At 47.1% G+C, this 18707-nt stretch overlaps 1 protein-coding gene across 5 annotated transcripts in view; it reads right to left on the bottom strand.

The window, feature by feature from the left end:
• The window catches only part of ino80 (INO80 complex ATPase subunit), a 104970-nt gene that overhangs the window by 57899 nt on the left and 28364 nt on the right, over positions 1–18707 (bottom strand). For all 5 annotated transcript variants that reach the window (XM_042301017.1, XM_042301019.1, XM_042301018.1 and 2 more), the window contains 7 exons: positions 12088–12205; positions 10479–10564; positions 7996–8163; positions 5609–5748; positions 4646–4713; positions 4421–4514; positions 4046–4259 (listed from right to left, as the gene is read on the bottom strand). In XM_042301017.1, the coding sequence (XP_042156951.1) occupies positions 4046–4259; positions 4421–4514; positions 4646–4713; positions 5609–5748; positions 7996–8163; positions 10479–10564; positions 12088–12205 (888 nt within the window). The remainder of the gene's footprint in view (positions 1–4045; positions 4260–4420; positions 4515–4645; positions 4714–5608; positions 5749–7995; positions 8164–10478; positions 10565–12087; positions 12206–18707) is intronic.

Here is an 18707-nt window from a genome sequence, read left to right as displayed (position 1 = left end):
CTGGCTGAGTGTGTCTCTCTAGGCGTGGCTGGCTGAGTGTGTCTCTCTAGGCGTGGCTGGCTGAGTGTGTCTCTCTAGGCGTGGCTGGCTGAGTGTGTCTCTCTAGGCGTGGCTGGCTGAGTGTCTGTCTCTCTAGGCGTGGCTGGCTGAGTGTGTCTCTCTAGGCGTGGCTGGCTGAGTGTGTCTCTCTAGGCGTGGCTGGCTGAGTGTGTCTCTCTAGGCGTGGCTGGCTGAGTGTCTGTCTCTCTAGGCGTGGCTGGCTGAGTGTCTGTCTCTCTAGGCGTGGCTGGCTGAGTGTGTCTCTCTAGGCGTGGCTGGCTGAGTGTCTGTCTCTCTAGGCGTGGCTGGCTGAGTGTGTCTCTAGGCGTGGCTGGCTGAGTGTCTGTCTCTCTAGGCGTGGCTGGCTGAGTGTCTGTCTCTCTAGGCGTGGCTGGCTGAGTGTGTCTGTCTAGGCGTGGCTGGCTGAGTGTGTCTCTCTAGGCGTGGCTGGCTGAGTGTCTGTCTCTCTAGGCGTGGCTGGCTGAGTGTCTGTCTCTCTAGGCGTGGCTGGCTGAGTGTGTCTCTCTAGGCGTGGCTGGCTGAGTGTGTCTCTCTAGGCGTGGCTGGCTGAGTGTCTGTCTCTCTAGGCGTGGCTGGCTGAGTGTCTGTCTCTCTAGGCGTGGCTGGCTGAGTGTCTGTCTCTCTAGGCGTGGCTGGCTGAGTGTCTGTCTCTCTAGGCGTGGCTGGCTGAGTGTGTCTGTCTAGGCGTGGCTGGCTGAGTGTGTCTCTCTAGGCGTGGCTGGCTGAGTGTCTGTCTCTCTAGGCGTGGCTGGCTGAGTGTCTGTCTCTCTAGGCGTGGCTGGCTGAGTGTGTCTCTCTAGGCGTGGCTGGCTGAGTGTGTCTCTCTAGGCGTGGCTGGCTGAGTGTCTGTCTCTCTAGGCGTGGCTGGCTGAGTGTCTGTCTCTCTAGGCGTGGCTGGCTGAGTGTGTCTCTCTAGGCGTGGCTGGCTGAGTGTCTGTCTCTCTAGGCGTGGCTGGCTGAGTGTGTCTCTCTAGGCGTGGCTGGCTGAGTGTGTGTCTCTCTAGGCGTGGCTGGCTGAGTGTGTCTCTCTAGGCGTGGCTGGCTGAGTGTGTGTCTCTCTAGGCGTGGCTGGCTGAGTGTGTCTCTCTAGGCGTGGCTGGCTGAGTGTGTCTCTCTAGGCGTGGCTGGCTGAGTGTCTCTCTAGGCGTGGCTGGCTGAGTGTCTGTCTCTCTAGGCGTGGCTGGCTGAGTGTGTCTCTCTAGGCGTGGCTGGCTGAGTGTGTCTCTCTAGGCGTGGCTGGCTGAGTGTCTGTCTCTCTAGGCGTGGCTGGCTGAGTGTGTCTCTCTAGGCGTGGCTGGCTGAGTGTGTCTCTCTAGGCGTGGCTGGCTGAGTGTGTCTCTCTAGGCGTGGCTGGCTGAGTGTGTCTCTCTAGGCGTGGCTGGCTGAGTGTGTCTCTCTAGGCGTGGCTGGCTGAGTGTGTCTCTCTAGGCGTGGCTGGCTGAGTGTGTCTCTCTAGGCGTGGCTGGCTGAGTGTGTCTCTAGGCGTGGCTGGCTGAGTGTGTCTCTCTAGGCGTGGCTGGCTGAGTGTGTCTCTCTAGGCGTGGCTGGCTGAGTGTGTCTCTCTAGGCGTGGCTGGCTGAGTGTGTGTCTCTCTAGGCGTGGCTGGCTGAGTGTGTCTCTAGGCGTGGCTGGCTGAGTGTCTGTCTCTCTAGGCGTGGCTGGCTGAGTGTCTGTCTCTCTAGGCGTGGCTGGCTGAGTGTCTGTCTCTCTAGGCGTGGCTGGCTGAGTGTGTCTCTCTAGGCGTGGCTGGCTGAGTGTCTGTCTCTCTAGGCGTGGCTGGCTGAGTGTCTGTCTCTCTAGGCGTGGCTGGCTGAGTGTCTGTCTCTCTAGGCGTGGCTGGCTGAGTGTCTGTCTCTCTAGGCGTGGCTGGCTGAGTGTCTGTCTCTCTAGGCGTGGCTGGCTGAGTGTGTCTCTCTAGGCGTGGCTGGCTGAGTGTGTCTCTCTAGGCGTGGCTGGCTGAGTGTGTCTCTCTAGGCGTGGCTGGCTGAGTGTGTCTCTCTAGGCGTGGCTGGCTGAGTGTGTCTCTCTAGGCGTGGCTGGCTGAGTGTGTCTCTCTAGGCGTGGCTGGCTGAGTGTGTCTCTCTAGGCGTGGCTGGCTGAGTGTGTCTCTCTAGGCGTGGCTGGCTGAGTGTGTCTCTCTAGGCGTGGCTGGCTGAGTGTGTCTCTCTAGGCGTGGCTGGCTGAGTGTGTCTCTCTAGGCGTGGCTGGCTGAGTGTGTCTCTCTAGGCGTGGCTGGCTGAGTGTGTCTCTCTCGTAGGCGTGGCTGGCTGAGTGTGTCTCTCTAGGCGTGGCTGGCTGAGTGTGTCTCTCTAGGCGTGGCTGGCTGAGTGTGTCTCTCTAGGCGTGGCTGGCTGAGTGTGTCTCTCTAGGCGTGGCTGGCTGAGTGTGTCTCTCTAGGCGTGGCTGGCTGAGTGTGTCTCTCTAGGCGTGGCTGGCTGAGTGTCTGTCTCTCTAGGCGTGGCTGGCTGAGTGTCTGTCTCTCTAGGCGTGGCTGGCTGAGTGTCTGTCTCTCTAGGCGTGGCTGGCTGAGTGTCTGTCTCTCTAGGCGTGGCTGGCTGAGTGTCTGTCTCTCTAGGCGTGGCTGGCTGAGTGTCTGTCTCTCTAGGCGTGGCTGGCTGAGTGTCTGTCTCTCTAGGCGTGGCTGGCTGAGTGTCTGTCTCTCTAGGCGTGGCTGGCTGAGTGTCTGTCTGTCTAGGCGTGGCTGGCTGAGTGTCTGTCTCTCTAGGCGTGGCTGGCTGAGTGTCTGTCTCTCTAGGCGTGGCTGGCTGAGTGTGTCTCTCTAGGCGTGGCTGGCTGAGTGTGTCTCTCTAGGCGTGGCTGGCTGAGTGTCTGTCTCTCTAGGCGTGGCTGGCTGAGTGTGTCTCTCTAGGCGTGGCTGGCTGAGTGTCTGTCTCTCTAGGCGTGGCTGGCTGAGTGTCTGTCTCTCTAGGCGTGGCTGGCTGAGTGTCTGTCTCTCTAGGCGTGGCTGGCTGAGTGTCTGTCTCTCTAGGCGTGGCTGGCTGAGTGTGTCTCTCTAGGCGTGGCTGGCTGAGTGTGTCTCTCTAGGCGTGGCTGGCTGAGTGTGTGTCTCTCTAGGCGTGGCTGGCTGAGTGTGTCTCTCTAGGCGTGGCTGGCTGAGTGTGTGTCTCTCTAGGCGTGGCTGGCTGAGTGTGTCTCTCTAGGCGTGGCTGGCTGAGTGTGTGTCTCTCTAGGCGTGGCTGGCTGAGTGTGTCTCTCTAGGCGTGGCTGGCTGAGTGTGTCTCTCTAGGCATGGCTGGCTGAGTGTGTCTCTCTAGGCGTGGCTGGCTGAGTGTGTCTCTCTAGGCGTGGCTGGCTGAGTGTGTCTCTCTAGGCGTGGCTGGCTGAGTGTGTCTCTCTAGGCGTGGCTGGCTGAGTAAGGTAGGATGAGACTGAGGTTGTTAGGGGAGACCTGGGGATGGTAGGATGAGACCGAGGTTATTAGGGGAGACAGGGGGTAGTTAGATGAAGCAAAATTCTGGTTCAAGCTCTCTCCTCTGTTTCTTTAGGTGCAGAATGTGGACCAGCTTAAACTGGAAAGAGGGGAGGCTGACTGGTAGAGAGAGAGGAAAGAGGGGAGGCTGACTGGTAGAGAGAGAGGAAAGAGGGGAGGCTGACTGGTAGAGAGAGAGGAAAGAGGGGAGGCTGACTGGTAGAGAGAGAGGAAAGAGGGGAGGCTGACTGGTAGAGAGAGAGGAAAGAGGGGAGGCTGACTGGTAGAGGAGAGGAAAGAGGGGAGGCTGACTCTAGAGAGAGAGGAAAGAGGGGAGGCTGACTGGTAGAGAGAGAGGAAAGAGGGGAGGCTGACTGGTAGAGAGAGAGGAAAGAGGGGAGGCTGACTGGTAGAGAGAGAGGAAAGAGGGGAGGCTGACTGGTAGAGAGAGAGGAAAGAGGGGAGGCTGACTGGTAGAGAGAGAGGAAAGAGGGGAGGCTGACTGACACAAAGTAGAGGCAGAGAAAAGACTTGAGGTGTGTGTGTATGTCTCACCTGTAACACTGTGCTTGTGTGTGTGTTGGGGAAAGCAGTAGGTCGGTCCAGCCAGAGGATCAGACCCCTCCGAGAGAGACACTGACTCCTGGGCCTCCCGCTCCCTTCCTCCTCTCCTCCTATCCTCCCTCCACCCTCCTCCTCTTCCAGGCCCCACATGCGTCTCTGGTAGAGCCGGTACGCTGCCTTCAGGGAGAGAAACAGAGCTAACCACCTGGAACAGGAGAGAGGAGAGTGTGATTAAAACAACTTTAAAAACAAAATAAAACAATTAGCTCCATTGTTCATTCCAGAACGGTTGACGTATGTGAACACGGGGACGTTTTTCAACATCCACAGACCCTGTTGACAAACTGCGTTGTCATGGACACCTACCTGACCAGAGTGCCCTGCAGCATGACGTTAAACATCTCTGCCGGCGAAACGTCAATGAAACGCAGGAAGGAGAAACAACTTCCTGCCTGATCACCTTGAGGAGGATAAACACTGGTTTGTAGACGGACGAGGAGGCAGAGGGCTCTAAACAATCAAGTCTAAGAAGCTTATTCTCGTTTCCTTCATCTATACTGATGTGAAAGAATGAAGAGGGTAGTCACTTACCTTTCCTGTGGAAGAGGGACTGGTGGATATGATCAGGAGAGAAGGGAGACAGTAGAACCTGGAGCACCCTGAGAGAGGAGAAAGAGGGGGAGACACGGAGAGGGGGAGACATGCAGACAGAGAGAGAGACACGCAGAGAGGGGGAGACACACAGAGAGGGGGAGACACACAGAGGGGGAGACACACAGAGAGGGGGAGACACAGAGCGAGAGAGACAGACAGAGACAGAGCGAGAGAGACAGACAGAGAGACAGAGAGAGAGACAGAGAGAGAGAGACAGAGCGAGAGAGACAGACAGAGAGACAGAGAGAGAGAGAGGCAGAGAGAGAGCGAGAGAGGCAGAGAGAGAGGCAGAGAGAGAGCGAGAGAGAGAGAGCGAGAGAGGCAGAGAGCGAGAGAGGCAGAGAGAGAGCGAGGCAGAGAGAGAGAGAGAGAGAGAGCGAGGCAGAGAGCGAGAGAGGCAGAGAGAGAGCGAGGCAGAGAGAGAGAGAGAGAGAGAGCGAGGCAGAGAGCGAGAGAGCGAGGCAGAGAGCGAGAGGCAGAGAGCGAGAGGCAGAGAGAGAGAGGCAGAGAGAGAGAGGCAGAGAGAGAGAGGCAGAGAGAGAGAGGCAGGCAGAGAGAGGCAGGCAGAGAGAGTCAGGCAGAGAGAGTCAGGCAGAGAGAGTCAGGCAGAGAGAGTCAGGCAGAGAGAGTCAGGCAGAGAGAGTCAGGCAGAGAGAGTCAGGCAGAGAGAGTCAGGCAGAGAGAGTCAGGCAGAGAGAGTCAGGCAGAGAGAGTCAGGCAGAGAGAGTCAGGCAGAGAGAGGCAAAGAGAGACAGAGAGAGAGAGAGAGACAGAGAGAATCCTTCTATGAACATGGTTGTCCGAGAACAACAAATAAACCCCTCAAATGCTCTCATTGTCTTCTACATCATAATATAACAATTCAACACCGTCCCATTGGACAAGCACTATGTTACTCACTTGTTCCTGCTGTGTGTGTGCGTGGTGGTGTGTGTGAGTCCGTGGCGGTAGAGGAACTTGGACATGACGTAGGGTCTCAGTGACATGTGGAAGGGAGAACGAGTCTCCTGGCGCTCAAACAGGTCCGGGTGGTTACAGACCTACACAGGAAGTAGAAAACACACTACTCATACTGAACCACCCATACTGAACCACCCATACTGAACCACCCATACTGAACCACCCATACTGAACCACCTAGAGCAGGAAGAAACCTCCAGAGGAACCAGGCTTCAGATAACAACACTTATCCTTATTAGGGCCCTCAAATGACAAAATCTTTCCACCACTTCCTCTCCATGTAGACCTGGGACACCAGGTTCATGACCAGGTTGAACATAACCAGCAGTACCGGGGATGTCGTTGAAATTTAAAAACACTGTGATGATACCAGTCTATAATTATAGTACTTACTAGGGCTGTGATGATACCAGTCTATAATTATAGTACTTACTAGGGCTGTGATGATACCAGTCTATAATTATAGTACTTACTAGGGCTGTGATGATACCCAGTCTATAATTATAGTACTTACTAGGGCTGTGATGATACCAGTCTATAATTATAGTACTTACTAGGGCTGTGATGATACCCAGTCTATAATTATAGTACTTACTAGGGCTGTGATGATACCAGTCTATAATTATAGTACTTACTAGGGCTGTGATGATACCAGTCTATAATTATAGTACTTACTAGGGCTGTGATGATACCAGTCTATAATTATAGTACTTACTAGGGCTGTGATGATACCCAGTCTATAATTATAGTACTTACTAGGGCTGTGATGATACCCAGTCTATAATTATAGTACTTACTAGGGCTGTGATGATACCAGTCTATAATTATAGTACTTACTAGGGCTGTGATGATACCAGTCTATAATTATAGTACTTACTAGGGCTGTGATGATACCAGTCTATAATTATAGTACTTACTAGGGCTGTGATGATACCAGTCTATAATTATAGTACTTACTAGGGCTGTGATGATACCAGTCTATAATTATAGTACTTACTAGGGCTGTGATGATACCAGTCTATAATTATAGTGTGATATGGCCTAAACCTTTTGTCATATGTTGTTACTACTGAATGGGCTGTGATGATACCAGTCTATAATTATAGTACTTACTAGGGCTGTGATGAACCCAGTCTATAATTATAGTACTTACTAGGGCTGTGATGATACCAGTCTATAATTATAGTACTTACTAGGGCTGTGATGATACCCAGTCTATAATTATAGTACTTACTAGGGCTGTGATGATACCCAGTCTATAATTATAGCCTTACTAGGGCTGTGATGATACCAGTCTATAATTATAGTACTTACTAGGGCTGTGATGATACCAGTCTATAATTATAGTACTTACTAGGGCTGTGATGATACCAGTCTATAATTATAGTACTTACTAGGGCTGTGATGATACCCAGTCTATAATTATAGTACTTACTAGGGCTGTGATGATACCAGTCTATAATTATAGTACTTACTAGGGCTGTGATGATACCAGTCTATAATTATAGTACTTACTAGGGCTGTGATGATACCAGTCTATAATTATAGTACTTACTAGGGCTGTGATGATACCAGTCTATAATTATAGTACTTACTAGGGCTGTGATGATACCCAGTCTATAATTATAGTACTTACTAGGGCTGTGATGATACCCAGTCTATAATTATAGTACTTACTAGGGCTGTGATGATGGAAACACAAAGCAGACCAAACTCTTTGTTCCTTTAAAAACCTGCTGTATGGAACATATGTAGTGATATAGCCTGGTACTAAACCTGCTGTATATGTAGTGATATAGCCTGGTACTAAACCTGCTGTATATGTAGTGATATAGCCTGGTACTAAACCTGCTGTATATGTAGTGATATAGCCTGGTACTAAACCTGCTGTATGTAACATATGTTGTGATATAGCCTGGTACTAAACCTGCTGTATGTAACATATGTTGTGATATAGCCTGGTACTAAACCTGCTGAATGGAACATATGTTGTGATATAGCCTGGTACTAAACCTGCTGAATGGAACATATGTTGTGATATAGCCTGGTACTAAACCTGCTGAATGGAACATATGTTGTGATATAGCCTGGTACTAAACCTGCTGTATGTAACATATGTTGTGATATAGCCTGGTACTAAACCTGCTGTATGTAACATATGTTGTGATATAGCCTGGTACTAAACCTGCTGAATGGAACATATGTTGTGATATAGCCTGGTACTAAACCTGCTGAATGGAACATATGTTGTGATATAGCCTGGTACTAAACCTGCTGAATGGAACATATGTTGTGATATAGCCTGGTACTAAGGAGATGATTGGTACCTTTCTGAACTGCATGACCAGGTTCATAAGGGATGAGGTAGTACTGTGAGCCTGCTGAGATGAGCCCATAGACGACTGGAGAAGATCCTCGATGGAGATCTTGTTCCTCAGAGCTCTGTAGAGCAGCCTCTGTCTACACGTCAACTGGCAGTATGTTAGGATCTCAATCTGGAAGAGAGAGGGTATAGTGAGATACAGGAACACAGTAACCATCCTTATCTATCAGAGGAAGAGGAGTCAGAGGAGGAAGAGAGGGTATAGTGAGATACAGGAACACAGTAACCATCCTTATCTATCAGAGGAAGAGGAGTCAGAGGAGGAAGAGAGGGTATAGTGAGATACAGGAACACAGTAACCATCCTTATCTATCAGAGGAAGAGGAGTCAGAGGAGGAAGAGAGGGTATAGTGAGATACAGGAACACAGTAACCATCCTTATCTATCAGAGGAAGAGGAGTCAGAGGAGGAAGAGAGGGTATAGTGAGATACAGGAACACAGTAACCATCCTTATCTATCAGAGGAAGAGGAGTCAGAGGAGGAAGAGAGGGTATAGTGAGATACAGGAACACAGTAACCATCCTTATCTATCAGAGGAAGAGGAGTCAGAGGAGGAAGAGAGGGTATAGTGAGATACAGGAACACAGTAACCATCCTTATCTATCAGAGGAAGAGGAGTCAGAGGAGGAAGAGGGGGTATAGTGAGATACAGGAACACAGTAACCATCCTTATCTATCAGAGGAAGAGGAGTCAGAGGAGGAAGAGAGGGTATAGTGAGATACAGGAACACAGTAACCATCCTTATCTATCAGAGGAAGAGGAGTCAGAGGAGGAAGAGAGGGTATAGTGAGATACAGGAACACAGTAACCATCCTTATCTATCAGAGGAAGAGGAGTCAGAGGAGGAAGAGGGGGTATAGTGAGATACAGGAACACAGTAACCATCCTTATCTATCAGAGGAAGAGAGGGTATAGTGAGATACAGGAACACAGTAACCATCCTTATCTATCAGAGGAAGAGGAGTCAGAGGAGGAAGAGAGGGTATAGTGAGATACAGGAACACAGTAACCATCCTTATCTATCAGAGGAAGAGGAGTCAGAGGAGGAAGAGGGGGTATAGTGAGATACAGGAACACAGTAACCATCCTTATCTATCAGAGGAAGAGGAGTCAGAGGAGGAAGAGAGGGTATAGTGAGATACAGGAACACAGTAACCATCCTTATCTATCAGAGGAAGAGGAGTCAGAGGAGGAAGAGAGGGTATAGTGAGATACAGGAACACAGTAACCATCCTTATCTATCAGAGGAAGAGGAGTCAGAGGAGGAAGAGAGGGTATAGTGAGATACAGAAACACAGTAACCATCCTTATCTATCAGAGGAAGAGAGGGTATAGTGAGATACAGAAACACAGTAACCATCCTTATCTATCAGAGGAAGAGGAGTCAGAGGAGGAAGAGAGGGTATAGTGAGATACAGGAACACAGTAACCATCCTTATCTATCAGAGGAAGAGGAGTCAGAGGAGGAAGAGGGGTATAGTGAGATACAGGAACACAGTAACCATCCTTATCTATCAGAGGAAGAGGAGTCAGAGGAGGAAGAGGGGTATAGTGAGATACAGGAACACAGTAACCATCCTTATCTATCAGAGGAAGAGGAGTCAGAGGAGGAAGAGAGGGTATAGTGAGATACAGGAACCATCCTTATCTATCAGAGGAAGAGGAGTCAGAGGAGGAAGAGGGGGTATAGTGAGATACAGGAACACAGTAACCATCCTTATCTATCAGAGGAAGAGGAGTCAGAGGAGGAAGAGGGGGTATAGTGAGATACAGGAACACAGTAACCATCCTTATCTATCAGAGGAAGAGGAGTCAGAGGAGGAAGAGAGGGAGAGGAGGTGAAATACAGATACTTGTCAAAACGATCTGGAAACATCTGGCAGGTCCTGGTCTAGGTATGGAAGGAAGGAAAGGAGACAGATGTGGGTGCCCGAGGACTAAGGTGATGAAAGCAGAAACACCTGCCTGGGGGAATAAATGGTGTAGGAAACTAAAGTAGGAAAGGAGAGACGATTGAGAGGATGCTGAGGTAGGAAAGGAGAGATGATTGAGAGGATACTGAGGTAGGAAAGGAGAGACGATAGAGGATGGTGTGGTAGGAAAGGAGAGACTATAGAGGATGGTGTGGTAGGAAAGGAGAGACGATAGAGGATGGTGTGGTAGGAAAGGAGAGACGATAGAGGATGGTGTGGTAGGAAAGGAGAGACGATAGAGAGGATACTGAGGTAGGAAAGGAGAGACGATAGAGAGGATACTGAGGTAGGAAAGGAGAGACGATAGAGAGGATACTGAGGTAGGAAAGGAGAGACGATAGAGGGTGCTGAGGTAGGAAAGGAGAGACGATAGAGAGGATATTGAAGAACAGAGAGATAGGACAGGACCTCTAAAGTGATATATAACCCGTGTGTAATTGGTCAGTCAGTACCTTGTCAGAGAGCTCGTTCTCGACGTCCTTCTTGATCCTCCTCAACATGAAGGGTTTCAGGATCATATGGAGCCTGGACAGCTGATCTAAACAACAACAACGACACAGTCAGCCGGTCTAAACAACAACACCACCACCACAGTCAGCCGGTCTAAAAACAACACCACCACCACAGTCAGCCGGTCTAAACAACAACACCACCACCACAGTCAGCCGGTCTAAACAACAACACCACCACCACAGTCAGCCGGTCTAAAAACAACACCACCACCACAGTCAGCCGGTCTAAACAACAACACCACCACCACAGTCAGCCGGTCTAAACAACAACACCACCACCACAGTCAGCCGGTCTAAACAAACAACACCACCACCACAGTCAGCCAGTCTAAACAACACCACCACCACAGTCAGCCAGTCTAAACTAAACAACACCACCACCACAGTCAGCCAGTCTAAACAACACCACCACCACCACAGTCAGCCAGTCTAAACAACACCACCAACACAGTCAGCCAGTCTAAACAACACCACCACCACCACCACAGTCAGCCAGTCTAAACAACACCACCACCACCACCACAGTCAGCCAGTCTAAACAACACCACCACCACCACCACAGTCAGCCAGTCTAAACAACACCACCACCACCACCACAGTCAGCCAGTCTAAACAACACCACCACCACCACAGTCAGCCAGTCTAAACAACACCACCACCACCACAGTCAGCCAGTCTAAACAACACCACCACAGTCAGCCGGTCTAAACAACACCACCACAGTCAGCCGGTCTAAACAACACCACCACAGTCAGCCAGTCTAAACAACACCACCACCACCACAGTCAGCCAGTCTAAACAACAACAACACCACAGTCAGCCGGTCTAAACAACAACAACACCACAGTCAACCGGTCTAAACAACAACAACACCACAGTCAGCCGGTCTAAACAACAACACAGTCAACCGGTCTAAACAACAACACCACAGTCAGCCGGTCTAAACAACACACACAGTCAACCGGTCTAAACAACAACACCACAGTCAGCCGGTCTAAACAACAAAACAACACCACAGTCAGCCGGTCTAAACAACAACAACAACACCACAGTCAGCCGGTCTAAACAACACCACCACAGGCAGCCGGTCTAAACACCACCACCACAGTCAGCCGGTCTAAACAACACCACCACCACCACAGTCAGCCGGTCTAAACAACACCACCACCACCACAGTCAGCCGGTCTAAACAACACCACCACCACCACAGTCAGCCGGTCTAAACAACACCACCACCACCACAGTCAGCCGGTCTAAACAACACCACCACCACCACAGTCAGCTGGTCTAAACAAACACCACCACCACAGTCAGCCGGTCTAAACAACAACACCACAGTCAGCCGGTCTAAACAACAACACCACAGTCAGCCGGTCTAAACAACAACACCACAGTCAGCCGGTCTAAACAACAACAAATGTCAGCTACAAATCAATCACTTCATAACAAACAGAAATAAACAGCTGATTAGAGTACTTCTAAAGTAGATATTTAAAAATCAACAAGTCTGAAATGAAATCTCAGAAGAAAGGTTGTGTAGTGTACTCACTCTCGTCGATGGCAGACTTGTTCTCTGCATGGCTCTCGATGTCTTTAGAGAACCATTCATTAAACTCCTCGTGAGAGTCAAACAACGTAGGCATGATGAAATGGAGCAGGGCCCATAACTGAGACAGGAAATAACAGTCAGCATCTCTACAGTACCAAACAGACAGAGAGAATTACAAAGACAGAGACAGAAAGACAGAGAGAAAGAGCTCTTTGAATTGAGAGAGAGAGAGAGAGAAAGAGCTCTTTGAATTGAGAGAGAGAGAGAGAGAAAGAGCTCTTTGAATTGAGAGAGAGAGAGAGAGAAAGAGCTCTTTGAATTGAGAGAGAGAGAGAGAAAGAGCTCTTTGAATTGAGAGAGAGAGAGAGAAAGAGCTCTTTGAATTGAGAGAGAGAGAGAGAAAGAGCTCTTTGAATTGAGAGAGAGAGAGAAAGAGCTCTTTGAATTGAGAGAGAGAGAGAAAGAGCTCTTTGAATTGAGAGAGAGAGAGAAAGAGCTCTTTGAATTGAGAGAGAGAGAGAGAAAGAGCTCTTTGAATTGAGAGAGAGAAAGAGCTCTTTGAATTGAGAGAGAGAAAGAGCTCTTTGAATTGAGAGAGAGAAAGAGCTCTTTGAATTGAGAGAGAGAGAGAGAGAAAGAGCTCTTTGAATTGAGAGAGAGAGAGAGAGAAAGAGCTCTTTGAATTGAGAGAGAGAGAGAGAGAAAGAGCTCTTTGAATTGAGAGAGAGAGAGAGAAAGAGCTCTTTGAATTGAGAGAGAGAGAGAGAAAGAGCTCTTTGAATTGAGAGAGAGAAAGAGCTCTTTGAATTGAGAGAGAGAAAGAGCTCTTTGAATTGAGAGAGAGAGAGAGAGAAAGAGCTCTTTGAATTGAGAGAGAGAGAGAGAAAGAGCTCTTTGAATTGAGAGAGAGAGAGAGAGAGAAAGAGCTCTTTGAATTGAGAGAGAGAGAGAGAGAAAGAGCTCTTTGAATTGAGAGAGAGAGAGAGAGAAAGAGCTCTTTGAATTGAGAGAGAGAGAGAGAGAGAAAGAGCTCTTTGAATTGAGAGAGAGAGAAAGAGCTCTTTGAATTGAGAGAGAGAGAGAGAAAGAGCTCTTTGAATTGAGAGAGAGAGAGAAAGAGCTCTTTGAATTGAGAGAGAGAGAGAGAAAGAGCTCTTTGAATTGAGAGAGAGAGAGAAAGAGCTCTTTGAATTGAGAGAGAGAGAAAAGAGCTCTTTGAATTGAGAGAGAGAGAGAGAAAGAGCTCTTTGAATTGAGAGAGAGAGAGAGAGAAAGAGCTCTTTGAATTGAGAGAGAGAGAGAGAAAGAGCTCTTTGAATTGAGAGAGAGAAAGAGCTCTTTGAATTGAGAGAGAGAGAGAGAAAGAGCTCTTTGAATTGAGAGAGAGAAAGAGCTCTTTGAATTGAGAGAGAGAGAGAGAAAGAGCTCTTTGAATTGAGAGAGAGAGAGAGAGAAAGAGCTCTTTGAATTGAGAGAGAGAGAGAAAGAGCTCTTTGAATTGAGAGAGAGAGAGAGAAAGAGCTCTTTGAATTGAGAGAGAGAGAGAGAGAGAAAGAGCTCTTTGAATTGAGAGAGAGAGAGAGAGAAAGAGCTCTTTGAATTGAGAGAGAGAGAAAGAGCTCTTTGAATTGAGAGAGAGAGAGAGAAAGAGCTCTTTGAATTGAGAGAGAGAGAGAAAGAGCTCTTTGAATTGAGAGAGAAAGAGCTCTTTGAATTGAGAGAGAAAGAGCTCTTTGAATTGAGAGAGAAAGAGCTCTTTGAATTGAGAGAGAAAGAGCTCTTTGAATTGAGAGAGAAAGAGCTCTTTGAATTGAGAGAGAGAGAGAGATAAAGAGCTCTTTGAATTGAGAGAGAGAGAGATAAAGAGCTCTTTGAATTGAGAGAGAGAGAGATAAAGAGCTCTTTGAATTGAGAGAGAGAGAAAGAGATATGCAGTGCCTTCAGAAAATATTCATACCCCTCGACTCATTCCACATTTTGTTGTTTTACAGCCTGAATCTAAAACGTTTTCAAATGTAGATTTCACGTCACTGGCCTAGACACAATACCCCATAATGTCAAAGTGTCATTATGTTTTTAGAAATTTGAACATAATCAACAAAAAAAAAGGAAAAGCTGACATATGTGGAGTCAATAAGTATTTAATCTAAATCAAATCAAATGTATTTATAAAGCCCTTCGTACATCAGCTGATATCTCAAAGTGCTGTACAGAAACCCAGCCTAAAACCCCAAACAGCAAGCAATGCAGGTGTAGAAGCACGGTGGCTAGGAAAAACTCCCTAGAAAGGCAGGAACCTAGGAAGAAACCTAGAGAGGAACCAGGCTATGAGGGGTGGCCAGTCCTCTTCTGGCTGTGCCGGGTAGAGAGGAACCAGGCTATGTGGGGTGGCCAGTCCTCTTCTAGCTGTGCCGGGTAGAGAGGAACCAGGCTATGTGGGGTGGCCAGTCCTCTTCTGGCTGTTTGTTATGGCTAAATAAAGTTCAGGAGTAAAAATGTGCTTAACAAGTCAAATAATAAGTTGCATGGACTCACTCTGTGTGCAATAATAGTGTTAAACATGATTTTTGAATGACTACCTCATCTCTGTACCCCACACAAATAATTATCTGAAAGGACCCTCAGTCTTGCAGTGAATTTGAAACACAGATTCAACCAAAAAGACCAGGTATGGTTTTCCAATGCATCGCAAAGGGCGACATCTATTGGTAGATGGGCAAAAAAATATATATATATATTTAAAAAATTAAAAAGCAGACATCTCTTTGAGCATGGTGAAGTCTTTCCTAACTCAGTTGCCAGAGAGGAAGGAAATCGCTCTGGGATTTCACCATGAGGCCTATGCTGATTTTAAAACAGATGGCTGTGATTGGAGAAAACTGAGGAATGATCAGTGTTGTGGTTACTCCACAACTCCACAATACGTAAATTATGTAAGTGATACTAACGTTACTGAAAAGGAAGACTGACAGAATAAAAAATATTTTTAAAAAGAATGCAAACTGTTATCATCACTGAGTACCACTTTCTATTTTAAAGCATGGTGGTGGCTGCATCATGTTATGGGTATACTTGTCATCGGCAAGGACTAGCAAGTTTTTTTTCGGATAAAAAGAAACGGCAAAGAGCTAAGCACAGGCAAAATCCTAGATGAAAACCTGGTTCAGTCTGCTTTCCAACAGAGACTGGGAGATAAAACACAAAGCCAAATATACTATGCTTACCAAGATGACATTGAAATAGTGACCTCGTTCAAGTTTTGACTTAAATCGTCTTGAAAATCTATGGCAAGACTTGGGAATGGCTGTCTAGCAACGATCAACACCCAACTTGACAGAGCTCGAAGATTTTTTAAAAGAATAACATGCAAATGTTATAAAATCCAGGTGTGCAAAGCTGTTAAGAGACTTACCCAGAAAGATAATCACCGCCAAAGCAGATTCTAAAATGTATAGACTTTTTGGGGGTAATTTTTTAAATTTTTTAAATAAATGTTTAATTCAGTCTGTAACACAGCAAAATGAGGAATAAGTCAAGGGGTATGAATACTTTCTGAAGGCACTATACAGCACATACATACAGGCTGGGAGAAAGAAGACAAAAGAATTTAACAAAAAAAAAAACTGCGCAAACTAGAATGCTATTTGGCCCTAAACAGAGAGTACACAGTGGCAGAATACCTGACCACTGTGACTGACACAAAATTATGGAAAGTTTTTGATTATGTACAGACTCGGTGAGCATAGCCTTGCTATTGAGAAAGGTCGCCATATGGATACCTAGCTCTCAAAAGAACGCAAACCCAAACTGAGGTGGAAAAAGATGCAATTACTAACCTCCTGCTAAATGTATGACCATATTAGAGACACATATTTCCCCTCAGATTACACAGACCCACAAAGAATTCTAAATCAAATCCAATTTTGATAAACTCCCATATCTACTGGGTGGAATAGCTGTGCGTTCACAGCAGAAATATTATTATTTTTTGTTTATTTCACCTTTATTTAACCAGGTAGGCAAGTTGAGAACAAGTTCTCATTTACAATTGCGACCTGGCCAAGATAAAGCAAAGCAGTTCGACAGATACAACGACACAGAGTTACACATGGAGTAAAACAAACATACAGTCAATAATACCTGGCCAAGATAAAGCAAAGCGGTGCAACAAAAACAACAACACAGAGTTACACATAAACAAATAATACAGTAGTAAAACGAGTCTATATACAATATGCAAATGAGGTAGGATAAGAGGTAAGGCAATAAATAGGCCATGGTGGCGAAGTAAATACAATACACCAATTAAACACTGGAATGGTAGATGTGCAGAAGATGAATGTGCAAAGTAGAAATACTGTGGTGCAAAGGAGCAAGATAAATAAATAAATAAATACAGTATGGGGATGAGGTAGTTGTTTGGGCTATTTACAGATGGGCTATGTACAGGTACAGTGATCTGTGAGCTGCTCTGGCAGCTGGTGCTTAAAGCTAGTGAGGGAGATAAGTGTTTCCAGTTTCAGAGATTTATTTTAGTTCATTCCAGTCATTGGCAGCAGAGAACTGGAAGGAGAGGCAACCAAAGGAAGAATTGGCTTTGGGGGTGACCAGTGAGATATACTTGCTGGAGCGCGTGCTACGAGTGGGTGCTGCTATGGTGACCAGCGAACTGAGATAAGGCGGGGCTTTACCTAGAAGGGTCTTGTAGATGACCTGGAGCCAGTGGGTGTGGTGACGAGTATTAAGCGCTGGCCCGGCAACGAGAGCGTACAGTTTTGGTGATAAAACAGATGGCACTGTGATAGACTGCATGCAATTTGTTGAGTAGAGTGTTGGAGGCTATTTTGTAAATGACATCAACAAAGTCGCGGATCAGTAGGATGGTCAGTTTTATGAGGGTATGTTTGGCAGCATGAGTGAAAGATGCTTTGTTGCGATATATAGAAGACAATTCTAGATTAAATTTTGAATTCTAGATTACATTTTGGATTTGAGATGTTTAATGTGAGTCTGGAAGGAGAGTTTACAGTCTAACCAGACACCTAGGTATTTGTAGTTGTCCACATAAGTCACAACCGTCCAGAGTAGTGATGTTGGACGGGCAGGCAGGTGCGGGCAGTGATCGGTTAAAGAGCATGCATTTAGTATTACTTGTATTTAAGAGCAGTTGGAGGCCATGGAAGGAGAGTTGTATGGCATTGAAGCTCGTCTGGAGGGTTGTTAACACAGTGTCCAAAGAACGGCCAGAAGTATACAGAATGGTGTCGTCTGCGTAGAGGTGGAACAGAGACTCACCAGCAGCAAGGGTGACATCATTGATGTATACAGAGAAGAGTCGGCCTGAGAATTTAACCCTGTGGCAACCCCATAGAGACTGCCAGAGGCCCGGACAACAGGCCCTCCGATTTGACACACTGAACTCTATCAGAGAAATAGTTGGTGAACAAGGCGAGGCAATCATTTGAGAAACCAAGGTTGTCGAGTCTGCAGATGAGAATGTGGTGATTGACAGAGTCGAAAGCCTTGGCCAGGTCGATGAATACGGCTGCACAGTAATGTCTCTTATCAATGGCGGTTATGATATCGTTTAGGACCTTGAGCGTGGCTGAGGTGCACCCATGACCAGCTCTGAAACCAGACTGCATAGTGGAGAAGGTACGATGGGATTCGAAATGGTCGGTAATCTGTTTGTTAATTTAATTTGGCTTTCAAAGACCTTAGAAAGGCAGGGTAGGATAGATATTGGTCTGTAGCAGTTTGGGTCTAGAGTGTCACCCCCTTTGAAGAGGGGGATGACCGCAGCTGCTTTCCAATCTTTGGGGATCTCAGACGACACAAAAAAAAGAGGTTGAACAGGCTAGTAATAGGGGTTGCAACAATTTTGGCAGATAATTTTAGAAAGACAGGGTCCAGATTGTCTAGCCCGGCTGATTTGTAGGGGTTCAGATTTTGCAGCTCTTTCAGAACATCAGGTGACTGGATTTGGGAGAAGGAGAAATGGGGAAGGCTTGGGCGAGTTGCTGTGGAGGGTGCCAGGCAGTTGACCGGGGTAGGGGTAGCCAGGTGGAAAGCATGGCCAGCCGTAGAGAAATGCTTATTGAAATTCTCAATTATAGTGGATTTATCGGTGTGTTTCCTAGCCTCAGAGTAGTGGGCAGCTGGGAGGAGGTGCTCTTATTCTCCATGGACTTTACAGTGTCCTAGAACTTTGAGTTTGTGTTGCAATAAGCAAATTTCTGCTTGAAAAAGCTAGAATGATTTGTGACTTGTTGCCACAAGGTCAACTAGTGAAGAACAATATTGTAAATACATACATACATACATACATACATACCCATATAAGTTTGTTTATTTACCCTTTTGTAGTTTAATTATTTGCACATTGTTACAATACCGTATATAGACTTATGACATTTTAAATGTCTATTCCTTCTGAACTTGTGAGTGTAATGTTTACTGTTGACATTTTATTGTTTATTATCTGTCTCACTTGCTTTGACAATGTAAACATAACTTTATTGGCATGGGAAATGTTTCTTGAATTGAACTGTGAGCGGTAGGGAGAATTGGAGAGCGATAGAGTATGAGGAGAGAGAGAGAGTCGATTCTCAACTGTTGCC

Source organism: Oncorhynchus tshawytscha, linkage group LG18 (assembly GCF_018296145.1).
Source record: "Oncorhynchus tshawytscha isolate Ot180627B linkage group LG18, Otsh_v2.0, whole genome shotgun sequence".
NCBI lineage: Eukaryota > Metazoa > Chordata > Actinopteri > Salmoniformes > Salmonidae > Oncorhynchus > Oncorhynchus tshawytscha.
Note: the sequence above shows the minus strand (reverse complement) of the source record. Positions and strands in the feature narration are given on the sequence as shown.